Here is a 13,679-nt window from a genome sequence, read left to right as displayed (position 1 = left end):
ACCCTAAAGAAGAGAGAAAAAAAATCAATCCTAATGATCAAGCTCTCTTCTGTTCATCAATAACAAATCACGTCCAGTCAGGGGCTCATTATTCTCAGGATAGATAGTATAGTTGCCTATACTCTGCTCAGGAGGCGTGATTGATTGATACGAGACTAAAGCGAGATCAATCTAAATGATACAGATGAATGCCATTCGAGAGATCAGTAAACAACTAGTAATAGAGAATTTCATAAACCGATAGCAGAAATTAAACATGCTCATGAGTAAATGCAAAAAGAAATAAGAATGGAACGAGAGAAAATAAAACATTAAATCCGTGAGAAAATCCAACAAGATGATAAAAATTCGGATCGTGGTAGTTAAGAAACTACTCTGATTAGGGCTCTTAATCTTTTAACCAAAAAGATCCATCGATAAAAAACTAGGTCTTTACCAATATCGGATTAAAAAAATATCAAAGATCAACTGTTAAAGAACGAAGGTCCTTGACAGCATATGATCTGTAGAATAAGAAATCACTCCTCTCAGCACGAGAGATAAAAATTCTGGAGGAGACAGATCTTCTCTTGACGGAATAGGCTTGCGTGGATAGATGGTGGAGTCGATCAGAGTCGCAGAAACACTGGATCTTAAGTAGAAGGAGTAGGATAGAAAGTGGGCCTCACACCCTCCTCTTGTGGGGCGATTTTGGGTCTCACACCCTCTCCCTCTCGGAGCGATTGACACAAGTATTTGTGGAGTTTGTAAAATTATTTATTGTCTTCTTCATAGATGATACATAGATTTATATAGGATACTAAGGGTCCTGTTTGTTTAGGAATCTCTTATCTTTTACAAGGAAGAAATCAATCCTCCACAAAAAAGTAAAGCATTATAATCTACCATGGGAAAGAAATCAACCTTTAACAAAATAAGTAGCCAAGAACTCTTAAGGAATTCTAAAGAAGAAATGGAACTCTATGTGGGTGCTTGATGCTTGACATAATTTGGCATGAGCACGGCACATGCTGGTATGCATATTTCTTCTCTTAGCATGTGGAGAGTGGTGGCTCCAAAGGTGACATGGACAAATCCAAATATGGCCTTATGGACCCAAAGCTAAATGCATTAAAAATTTATTGACTGAAAATAAATAACTGAAGTAGAATCAGTCTAATGAGGCTTCTTCGATCCAAATCGAACTTAAATCATGTTGTCGATTTTTGATGGCTCTGGTGTCTGCACCAGCATGCACCTACCATGTATGTTGCAGAGAGGAGCAGTTTGACTCCCTAGAGAGCAGTAAGGGCACTGTTTATCTGTCGGATGGATTGAGTTGTGCGATCATAGGTATCAGGATAGTCAGCTGGAGGACACATGATAGTGTAGTGAGGAGATTGGAAAATGTCTGATACATATCCGATTTCAAACGAAATTTTATCTCACTGAGCAGACTGGATTCGAGAGGCTACAAGACGATAGCTGGTAGAGGAATCCTGAAGGTGTTGCATGGCGATAAGATTATTCTGAAGGGAAAGAAGAGGACGAGAGGACATTACTACCTAGCGGAGAGCCTAGTACGAGGTGAAACTTCAAGAGCCAGGAGGAGCCCAGCACAAGGTAGAGCTCCAGATGGAGGTGAATCGGGCACTAGACGGGAGACTCGAGAGGACGAGAGGTGCCGTCACAAGGTGAGATTTATATTATCGTAAGTTGATACCCCGAGCAGGTCTTTGGTCAGAGTGGACACAGCTCATGACGGAGGTGGGATCGAGCGGTTTGGCTTGACTCCTATGTTTGCCTATCTATGAGACAGCAGGCATGCCCCAGGGTGTGGGGGTGAGACGGATCACAGGTTCTTAGAGACAGATGGAGGTTGAATATCGAGTTGAGGTGGAGATTGTTAAGATTTGACACCTTAAGATTCGGTCCATATTGAGCTCACAGTGAGATCCAGGATGACGAACGGAGTCTAACGAGCTCAAGAATAGCCCAAACAGAGTCCAGACGACGAAGATATGTGCGAAAGAAGATCGAAGCAGGTGGTACGGTGCATAAGACGGCGGCGAGCCGGTGGTGGTGCGGCCGGGCCTGGCGGAGATGCGTGCGCATGCAGGCATGCATGGGTGGGCCCAGTGCGGGTCGGCCCAGTGCCTGCATGGTCCACCATGGACCATAGGGCGCTGGGCAGTCCATGAGACCGCGTGGACCGAACACGTGGTTCACGTGCAGTCCGGAGGAGTTTTTACGCGATCCGACGGTCCAGATCATAGCCGATCATGATCGGATGGTTGGAACTCAATCCGGGCATGATCAGAGGCTATTTTGCGTGATCGAACGGCTCTGGTGCGAACCGATCATAATCGGACGGCCACGAATGGTTCTAAGGTTGATTGGGACTCTATATTCCTACTGAAACAGTGTTTTTGAGAATCTGAAACCTATATAGCTTCGATTGACAAGCCGTTTATTGCGTTGGAGAGCTGGTGATATCTTAGAGGTACAAAAAAAGCTTCAAGAGATGTTTCAGAGAGCTTTTGTAAGAGTTTTAGGATTTTTCAGTGAGAGACTCTTGTACAAGGGTTGAGTAGTGAGTTCTTCTTGTATTGATTTTGTTTTATTCTCTCATAGTGAAGTTTGTATGCCCCATAAAGATAGGTTTGAGGCCGATCTACATATTTATATTGTATTTTTTGTTTTTATTATTATTTTTTTTTTGCTACACCGTGTGGTATCGATCCCATGCAACAAATACAAGAGAGAAAACAATATTGTTCTGTTCCGTATACATTGTCTTGCAAAGCCTCATTGCTTCCATATTCGAGCATCACTTTCCATGAATAAATATCCGGGTACAGAATTCTACCGAACACCAAGCGTGCGCATTCAAGATTCCCCAAAGCACCATAAGAACCCAACCGACCAACTTGGCCTTATTTGATGGAAACAAACTTAAGACCCAACGAGGAACTATATAATTTCAACCGAGTTGGTTCTATGAAGGACTGCATGTAGGTCGGAGCATGCCCAAGTCCAGCTTGACCTAGAGTTTGACACCAAATGGAATTGCATTTGGAAAGTGAACCTAGATATGGTGGATTTAAACCGAGAGGCCAATAGTGGTGCAAACTAGGTGGCGTTATATATTGTTAATCATATAGGATCTACTTTATGAATAACTGCGTTAAATATCCCTTCTGACTTGTTAGATTTTATTTTCTGATGCCAATGGATTTATTATTCTAGAATGGTTTCATGTATTTGGTTTAAGGTCCACTCGAGCCCTGGGCCAAGCTTATTGGATCCTTGCACAGCTGCATGGGTCTGAGTCCACATGTGTGATCCATTCCTGATCCTTGTATCCAAACCATGCATGTTGCAATCGTGATCAATCATGATTAGCAAGTAATAAAGCATCAAGTGATGTATGGAGTTTTTATTGGCTTTGCCTATGGTAGAATGAGTTTACCTAATACAAGAGATCTATACGATGACCATTGTACAAGAATTAAGTGGCATTCACTTCTAATGATAATTTCAGAGGTGAAAGACTGTTAAATACATGAAGGTGGAGAAAATATTAGTTGTTGTTGGGTAGATGTCTGACCAGGACACTATCTTTCAGGACTATTTCGATATTGCGCGATATAGTAAGAAGAAAGAAGAAATAAAAAAAAATAATCAACTACGTGGATTAGCCAAAAAAAAGCTCACCTCCACAGGGTATGTAAACTTCACTATGAGAAAAAGAAATATTACAAGAGGCGATCTCACCCTCAACCCTCGTACACCCAATTTTTTTCTCACAGAAAATTCTCCCTTACAAAAGCTCTTTCTAGGAAGACCTCCTGAACCTCTGAAGCAACTGCTATCTGCTGTCCAGGAGTCCTGCTCTTTCTTCTCACAGTATCCTCGCATCTCTCTCTTCCTCCACGGGTTCTCGATTTTCCTGAGCTTTTCTCGGATCAACGCCGCACCACGTCCCCCCTTCTCTGTTCACCGATTAGGCCTTTTAAAGGCTTAAACCCATGTTAGATTAGGTTTAGGAGTCCTTATTAGGGCCAAACAAAGCCCAGAAAAATCTCTGAGCCATCGGATCAACACCGGAAACAACCCATGCCCTTCGATCGTATGTCGGTCCACAAAATAGTACTGTGAACCATGAGAAATGCGTGGGAAATGCCCACGTGGTCCATGGAGCTTCTTGTGCACCACCCGATCCACGGTGGATCGGACTACAGTCTCCCAGCAGGTCGTGTGGGCCTGGGCCACGTGCTGCACGTTGGGCTGCATGCAGCGGTGCCTGGGCCGCATCCCACCGCATGTGGCCACGTCGTCGCCACTCCATCGGCGGTCTTCCGTCGCTCTGAGTTTCATGCCGACTTCAATCGCTCGTATCTTGACCATTCGGACTCCATTTGAGGTGATTTTGATTTCGTTGGACTCTGTTTTTTATTGCGGACCTCGCTATGGGCTCAATATAGATTGAATCTCAAGGTATCAAATTCTAACAATCTCCATCTTGACTCGATATTTGGCTTCTTCCTGACTCCGAGAGCTTCTGGATCTCCTCGCCTTCATGCCCTGGGGTAATTGCCTGCTGATCATGGATGGACAAACATGAGAGTCGAGCCAGATTGCTTGATCCTACTACCATCTTATGCTGTACTCCTCCTGACCTGAGACCTGCTCAGGGCATCATCCTATGGCAATAGGAATCTCACCTTGCGACGTCGCTTCTCATCCTCCCGAGTCTCCTGTCTCGTATTTGATCTACCTCCATCTGGAGTTCCACCTCACTCTGAGCTCCATTTGGCTCCTGGAGCTCCATCTCGCACTGGGCTCCCCGTCAGGTAATAATATACTCTCCTCCCCTTCTTCCTCTCCAGAACAATCCTATCGCCGCATAGCACCTTCAGGATTCCTTCACCAACTACCGTCCTGTAGCTTCTCGAGTTCAGTTTACTTAGTGAGATAAGATTCCATCTAAAATCGGACATGTATCGGATCTCCCCCAATCTCCTCACTGCACCATCATGTGTCCTCCAGCTGACCGTCCCAATGCCTCTGATCGCACAACTCGATCCATCCGACAGATAAATAGTGCCTTCACTGTTCTCCAAAGAGTCAAACTGCTTTTCTCTGTAATATATATGATAGGTGCATGCAGAATCTAAAATCTACTGTTGGGAAGAAGTAGATATCTCATCAGATATCTTCAGGACATCTCTCTCTGAATAGCTACTGGCTGTCACTACAGTAGTCATCGTTTGATTCTTGAGTTGAGAGCAATCTTTGGCTAGATGTCCCAACTTGTCACACCGATAACATCTGATCTTTCTCAAGTCCCTTCTGAACTTGGACTATTCTCGTCGTGATTTTCTGTCGCTCCATCTACCACCTCCTGCTCCTCTAGAAACCATTAAAGCTGAGCTACCACCACCTGAGCTCGAAGTTGGGTTCTCCCTCCTGAGAATCTCGTTCTGAAGTATCACCACGGTGACCTCGTCCATCTTGATGGTGCTTTTTCAAACTAGAAGAGCACTCACCAAGAACTCGTACGAAAGGGGAAGCGATGCTAGCAAGACCAACGCCCTGACTTCTCCTCAACATTCTCGCCAATGCTGAAGAGGTCGGTGAGGATCTTCTGGAGGTGGCTGAGATGCTCCTGCATGCTTTGTCCCTCAGCCATCCGCAGCTGGTAGAACTACCTCCAGAGGAAGAGAGTATTGGTGAGAGATTTCGTCATGTACAACTCCTCGCGCTTCGACCACAGTACTGTCGGAAAAATCTCGCTAAGCACATAGATCACCACCTCATTCGCTAGATACATACAGATGGTACTCACCGTTTGCATCTGTAGTCATTTTCAATCCCGCACCTCCATGGTGGTTGGCTTCTCCTCGCATAAGAGAGCATCAATCAACCCTTGTTAGATGAGCACATCCTTCACCCTTGCTTGCCACAAAGAGAAATTGCTCTTTTCATCAAATTTGTTGATCTCCATCTTGATTGATTCTGTCTTCTCCATCTTCAGTCTTGCTCACTACTGCTACAATCTGCGTCCTTATATCTCCTCGCTCTGATACCGCTTGTTGGGTGGATGTCTGGCCAGGACACCACCTCTCAGGATCTTTTCGATACTGGACGATACAGCAGGAAGAAAGAAGAAATAAAACAGAAAATAATCAATTATGTGGATCAGCCAAAAAAGGGCTCGCCTCCATGGGGCATGCAAACTTCACTATGAGAAAAAAAATATTACAAGAGGAGATCTCACCCTCAACCCTCGTACACCTAATTTCTCCCTCACAGGAAGTTCTTCCTCACAAAAGCTCTCTTTCAAAGAAGATCCCCGTGAACCCCTGAAGTGATCGCTGTCTGCTGTTCAGGAGTCCTGCTCCTTCTTCTCACAATGTCCTCGTGTCTCTCTCTCTTCCTCCATGGGTTCTCGATTTTTCTGAGCTTTTTTCGGATCAATGCCGCACCACATCCCCCCTTCTCTGTTCACCGATTAGGCCTTTTAAAGGTTTAAACCTATGTTAGATTAGGTTTAGGAGTCCTCATCAGGCCCAAACAAAGCTCAGAAAAATCTCTGAGCCATCGGATCAACATCGGAAACAACCCACACCCCTTGATCACGTGCCGGTCCGCAAAACAGTACCTTAAAATGGGAGAAACTCATGGAAAATACCCATGTGGTCTATGGAGCTTCCTGTGCACCGTCCGATCCACGGTGGACTGGGCTACAGGCTCCCAGTAGGCCGCATGGGCCTGGGCCACGCCCGCACCGCATGCTTGGGCCTGGGTCGGCCCGCGCATAGCCACACCTGGGCCGCACCCTGCCCCATGCGGCCGCGCCACCGGCCGTCGACGGTCCTCCACCATTCTGAGTTCCGTGCCGACTTCAATCGCTCGTATCTTGGCCATCCGGACTCCATTTGAGATGATCTTAATTTCGTTGGACTCCATTTGTCGTCACGGACCTCACTGTGGGCTCAATATCGATCGAATTTCAAAGCGTCAAATCCTAACAGTTGTCTTACAAGCAAAGATATGGAGGTAAATGATTGCCAACTATGCCACGGTACAGAACATAAATTGACGGACAAACCTCTAGCTAGTAAGATTGATGAGGAGTTTGAGGAAGATTTTCTCCTTTTTTTTGTTCCCGGTTGCCTCTCTCTCTCTTCCCGTCAAAGTAATCAACAATTGACAATTTAAGATACCAAAAAAGCATCAGCTACATCGAGCAGTTCAAGCAAAATCTTTGAACAATCTCAATATATCTTTTTTATTTTTTTATGCAGTTGAGTTATCTCAATACGAAAAATCCAGTTCATGTATCATACAAAATTTCACATCGGTGCCACTCGTTTGATGAAGATAAAACCACAAGCAGTTCCAGGGACGTAGCCAAAGAAGAAGGATCAACAATTGATTCCACATTGCCTGACATCCGGGCCTTTAGCTTTCATCACAAACGGATCAATCCTAACCCACAGCAATGAGAAAATGGAAGCCAAGAGCACAGACCAGATGACCACAATGGTAGGGGTCCTGTTTTGCCTGCCCATAAGTCCCTTGAGGAATGGATAGAGATGGACGATGACCCAGAAGGAGAAGAACAGCTTCCCAAAGAGAGGTCCCCATGACTGGTACCCATTGTTTATGGCATCCGATATCCCCGCGACAACCCCGACAAGGTTTATGATCAATAAAGTTGTAGGGGGAATCAAGAGAGTAGTCCACTTGAAGGCGTAGAGCTCTCCGAACTCATCCTCATCATCTGTAGCCTTGGACGTGACGGTGAAGTTGGTGTCTATCCCAGCCAGAACCTTGAGCAGTCCCTGAATGACAGCAAAAAGGTGGGCTGAGACGCCACCAATGACCCAGAATTGCTCGTTTCTCCACCACTCTTCGATGCTCACTCCGCTCCACCTTAGCTCAAGGATGCCCGTCGCAAAGATGGAGATGAAGAGTGCAATAAAGAAGAGGCTCGCAAATGTACTGATCTGGATAATTTGTAGAGATATAGCATCATCAGTTATTACCATGAACATTCCGAAGTTGGAATTCAAGAGAGATCAGATTGAAGAGAACAAATAAGAAGATGCGAACCGTCGGCATGATGAACTTTCCGGTGAGAAGACAGACGGCAGGGAGAGTACAGTAGGCGAGGAGGGGGAGAGAAGTGAAGGGATAGATGGTGGTGTTGACGTAGGCAAAACGCTCAAGCCACTTGAGGTGCCCATTCTTGTAACCATACCAGACTGGACTGTGGCGGCTGAAGAAGATCTCGACCGAGCCAAGCGCCCATCGGAGCACCTGGTTCAGCCGGTCGGAGAGGTTAATTGGGGCCGATCCTTTGAATGCTGGCCTCTTCGGCATGCAGTAGATGGAGCGCCAGCCCCGGCAGTGCATCTTGAACCCGGTGAGAATGTCCTCTGTGATCGAACCGTAGATCCAACCCAGCTGCACAATTTAAATAACAAATTACTATGGATTCAGATTGCAGCAAATGAGCATGCAAGTTGTAGCCTAATTCAAATGCCTAATTCGTTAAATTTGGCTGCTGGAAAGTTGTTTTGGACTTTTGCTGCTTCTGTTCATGGATTGCTATGAAGGGTGAGCCATGGCACTACAGTAAGGTTGCTTCATTTTGGGCTAACGTTATATATCGAAAACATAGAAACAGTCTCTCCGCAGATATTTGGCCCTCCCTAGACCTTGGAGCCTTGTCCATGGGGTCACACTTTTGTTCGTAGACTACCATCCAGCAGGTGACTTATTTGTTACCTCTGATCCCCATTCAGTTTTGTCTTCATAGCCGCAGCTGATGACATGAATGGCTTCCTTGAGCAGAGCTGCAGGGCTTGATGAGGGAGGAACTCCACCTTCCTCCATTAGGGTTGATGTCACAAATGCAGCTGACTGCCCAAATCTCTTCTCAAAGTTCATCTGCGACATTAGCAGCTCCTTGTCATCGTCGCCGAGCCCTAATTGTCATTCAGAAATGGAATGCTTGTATTTTAGTTTGCGTGAAGCAAATCAGCATAAAGAGTAAACCACATTACTTGACCACAATTAATTATTCTAACACGAGAAGAATCACTGAAGGCTTAGATTGGCGTACCACCATCTGCGGCTTGCTCATTTGGACCACCTTGGGAGTACTCGAGCTTCTTGCGGCGTCCAAAGCAAGGGCAGCAATCGCAGCTCACCATTTTTGGACGCTTCGGGCCCTTGGGAGGGTTGTAGCCATAGAGAGCTTGTCTCCTAAAGACACACCCGGTACCCACATACACTGGACCTTGGATTCCATCCAGGCCCTTCATGTTTATCTGCAAACAGACGGTAGTCATCAGATTTTGTTGCATCTTCACTTATTTTCGAAAAGCAATAGCAGAAACTGGCACTGGTGCTCGGTTATCTTAATTGGACAATCAGATGTAAGGAAATGAAGATTGCAGCTTAGATTTCTTACATCAAAGAAGACGGTGTTCCTATTGGCATACCGATCATGCATATCAATGCCATCAAACCTCTGGGGGAACTGGACATAGCACACTTTTCTTCCAAGCTGTGGATCCATCAAGAAACACATTGCCTCTCGAATGGCCTTGCTGTTGTTCACGTAGTGATCGCAGTCCAAATTGAGCATGAAGGGTGCGTTTGTGAGCACGGCAGAGACACGGATCTACGAAGCACCCCAGTTATTAGCAAAGTTGGAAGATGTCAACTATAGAGTCCAAACTTGAACTCAAATTACATTCAAAATTTCATAATTATATACATGATGCGCTAATTAATGTATCTGAAAAGAAAAGCAAGGAGAAGTTCAGATGAGTTTTCATTTCTTTTAGGTTTCTAGCTTTGTTTGACTTGTGTCGAACTTGGAAAACCATTTGATGACTAAACTCGATCAAATGATCATCTCATAAAATAGAGAATCAGAATCTAATCATACCAGAGCATTCATGGCACCAGCCTTCTTGTGATGCTGAAATCCAGGCCGCTTCTCACGAGAGACATAAACAAGGCGAGGAAGCTCATTACCATCAGTGTCATGACCACCGCTGTGGCCCAAGAAGACCTGGATCATGCCTGGATGATCGCGGGTGTTGTTGCCAGGCCATGGGGTGCCATCTTGCATAATCCACCCTTCAGGAGGAACTTTCATAGCTTTTGCAACCAATGCATTTATTCGCACTTTAAATTCCTCGTATTCTCTCTGCTCAAGGAAGAGGAAAAAAAATTAAAAAACATTATTGAAATGTTATATCATGTTTAGGTGATATAAGGTTCTGGCTAAATGCAGGAGACATATGCAAAAAGATTTAAATGAAATCTATTTTATCTTCAAAAAGAAAAAAAAAAAAAAAATCAAAGTTATCGACCTAGCTCAAAATAAACATGATATGCTTAGTATCAGCTATTTATCCTGAATCTATCACTGTACAAATTCAAGAAAATAACTGTAATGACTTGTAAGCAAGCAGTGCTATAAAAAACATGGTCTCCCAAAATTAAGAGACTATTGATTGTAATCCTAAATATGCTTGATAGAGTATGAAATCCTGAAATTTGCAGCATATGGATTTAATCAACCTTCATCGCACGCCGTTCCTTGACAAAAGTTGGCTGGACTTTATCCTTGAGGTAATCAACCTTCTGAGAGAAGTACATTTCTGGAGCCCGAGGCTCGATGTTGAATTTCTTGCAGAAGGGTACCCATTTCCTAGCAAACTCAGCAGTCTCTGAGAGGGATTCAAATGTGAGCATTGATGCACCATCATCTGAGACATAGCATGATACCTTGTCGACTGGGTAATCCACAGCCAAGATCGATAGCACTGTGTTGGCAGTGACAAGAGGAGGCTCCTTCAGTGGGTCCACCGTACTAACAAAGATGTCAACTGGAGAAAGCATTGAAGGTTCACCTTCCGTCTCATATCTGCGGCAAATTCAGATCTGTCAAGTTTCAGATGATAATGTGATCAAGTAAGAGTCCGAAATAATGCAGTCACCTGAGAGAGAGGCGATCGAGATAAGTTTCGCGATCAATTGGGAACCATTTAGGAAACTGATCAAGGATCCATGAGAAGGCAAACCATATCTCACATATAACTGATGTGAGCCACAGTCCAATTGCATCATGGACTGGATTGAGGATTCGGTAGCGCAGGAAGAAGCCTAATACCACAAGGCGGATCACGATCACCATGCGATAGGGGTTGATCTTGCTCGAAGCTATTGATACTTTTCGTGATAGTGGTTGCCTTGCTTCATCCATCCTGCCATGATAGATCTTATAATACTGCAGTTTCTTTCTTTCTTTTCTTTGAGAAACATAAAATGGAACAATTTTTGGAGATTTACATGGACATGTCAGGGTCGTCATCTGGGTCACCTCCAAGAAGGCCTTGCTTTGATTTGTATTCATCCACTCTATCTTTCCACCCTCCATCTCTCTTCTCATCCCATCTTTCACTCCCTGCTCAAACTCAGAAAGGTTAAGTTATCCTCTTTTCGCAGAAGTTGATTATGGTACGAGAAATACAATACCCACCAGGCTCAGACACTGGATATGGGTGAACACGCTTGTGGAGAGATGATGAGACTTCTCCAAGGTTATGGCTATTCGATATCGGGAACTCACCACTCACCTGAATCAACATGCAGCAGGAGTGCATTAGAACACTCAATCATATGTGTTCACAAAAAAGAAAAGAAATAAGGAGGAAGAAGTTTTGGTTACTGGTCGAGAGTGAGCTCCGGTTATGATGGGTGGGAACTGAGGAGGATTGCTTTGATCATCCTCGGGGCCCCGACCATAGCTCATCTTCCCATAAAGCATTGCTTCTGTGATGTGCTTGTTCTGCTGTGGCTCCTGTTGCCTTTTGTTCTGTTCATCATCAATGTTGAATTCATGTTCTAAATCATCGATATCTTCTTCATCGTCATCTCCCTCCACTCTTTGGCTCCCTACACAATTTAAAATCCTGTTGTCACCCTCCTTTATTGATTAGCAGGGATGAACCAAGTGCAATTTTTTGATGCATCTCCTTTGGTAAAAATGGCCATACTGAATTGCGAAACTTATTTTTTTTTTAAATTTTTGGAGAATCAATGTTTATTAAATCATCATCTGTCTACGAATATAACATTCCTTGCTTTCCATCTTCTTTTAACTTTTAACCATCAGAATATCTGTAAGTACTTGGTTTAGTTATACTATCTATTGATGCAGCATAAAAGTTTAATTGAATTTTCAAAATCAGGTACATAAACATATATTTATTTCTCAAAACATACTTATTTTTGTACATATCCTTATAAACGGTTTCCAAAAACTAAATTGAGAATTTAGTCCATTTTGTCATCAAGTTATTGGTTCTTTCAAAGGGAAGAATCTGTCAAAATTATGAGCTACTCCACTATCAAATTTATATACCGAGCGGGGAGAAGCAACAGACCCTTGAGGCGTTTGTAGCGGGTCTTGCACTGTGGGCAGAGCTGGGTCCCTTCCCTCCTCTCATACTCATAGCATGGCCGGCACACCGGGAACCCGCACTCGTTGCACGCCACGAAGAGGTCTCCATCCACCGTAAGACCAATCTCATCGCCGCATATCTCACACACCTGGCCGTTCAATGCCCTCAGCGGCTTCGGCTACAAATCGAGAACCAAGCACACCATTAATTAAAACCACCAAAAAATAGTGACTTGCTGAGTCTCATGCTTATATCTACTCATTGGAATTCCATCTATGATCCAAAAGCAAACATAATACCTCCTCATGGCCGCGGATGAGCACGAGCTCGTTCCGGTTGTGAGACCCGGCGACCAATCCCGCACTTGCCTCCATTGAGTTTTGTGGGGTTCAGGGATTGGATGAGAGGCGGATTGGGAGTAGGAGGTTTTTTGTATTGGTTCTTGGAGTCTAATCTTTTTAAGGTGGGGTGGCGAGGAGACTTCAGTTTAGGTCTCACTCCCTCACCTAATGTGTCGGTTGCCGGAGGTTGGTTGGTTGCAGAGTCTCCATTGCCGCTAAGTGAAGCTATGTGACGCGTCCCTGCTCGCTCGAACAACCCTTTCCCAATCCCCATCTCCCGCGCGACCTCTTCCTGACGTCCGCCTCGCTGGTTGCGTAATCTATGGCCTTTTCATGGCCATCTTTTGGAGTGGCAATTCGGTGAGACCAGATCGGATATGGCTAGGATCCGATACATGGTAGGTTCAAAATCAATCAACCCCAGCCCAACTTGTATATTGAACAATTTTAAAATTTAGATCTGAATCTGATTATTTTATTATATAGATAATCGACAAGATTGAATCAAGTTAAATAGATTAAATAAGTAAAACATTGTCACCCCTTACCATTGATATTTGGTAGCATCAATGTTGATTTTTTTTTTTTTTTAACAAAAAATTTTTTAGACTTTACGCCATGTTTAATGCAATTGGCAGTGCAAAAATTCCTATTTTCAAATAATGTGATAGATATATCAAAAATAAATTTATTGCTGCTTCAATCTCCATCCTAAGAGGTGACTGGCTAATCATGTCCGATGAAGAAAAAAAGAATGGTTTGATGCATAAGGCTCTTATTGTTATCAATTTTACCATTACGCCAAGATTGTCCAAGGATATATGGTAAAACAACATTTATTAGTGTAGTCTATTTATGT

At 44.1% G+C, this 13,679-nt stretch overlaps 1 protein-coding gene across 1 annotated transcript; it reads right to left on the bottom strand.

Moving 5' to 3' along the window:
- Window positions 1-7,251: 7,251 nt before the first annotated feature.
- LOC105032312 (cellulose synthase A catalytic subunit 9 [UDP-forming]) lies at window positions 7,252-12,935 on the bottom strand. The gene is made up of 13 exons (XM_010906722.4): window positions 12,779-12,935; window positions 12,462-12,657; window positions 11,744-11,970; window positions 11,555-11,651; window positions 11,365-11,479; window positions 11,013-11,279; window positions 10,594-10,939; window positions 9,953-10,216; window positions 9,470-9,682; window positions 9,119-9,326; window positions 8,782-8,981; window positions 8,104-8,457; window positions 7,252-7,997 (listed from the first exon to the last, which is right to left on the bottom strand). The coding sequence occupies exons 1-13, from the start codon at window positions 12,851-12,853 to the stop codon at window positions 7,413-7,415; spliced, it is 3,147 nt and encodes a 1,048-aa protein (XP_010905024.1). The 5' UTR covers window positions 12,854-12,935; the 3' UTR covers window positions 7,252-7,412.
- Window positions 12,936-13,679: the final 744 nt, after the last annotated feature.

The sequence above is a fragment of the Elaeis guineensis genome, chromosome 1, assembly GCF_000442705.2.
Source record: "Elaeis guineensis isolate ETL-2024a chromosome 1, EG11, whole genome shotgun sequence".
NCBI classification, from domain to species: domain Eukaryota; kingdom Viridiplantae; phylum Streptophyta; class Magnoliopsida; order Arecales; family Arecaceae; genus Elaeis; species Elaeis guineensis.
This window is presented reverse-complemented; position numbering and strand designations above follow the sequence as displayed.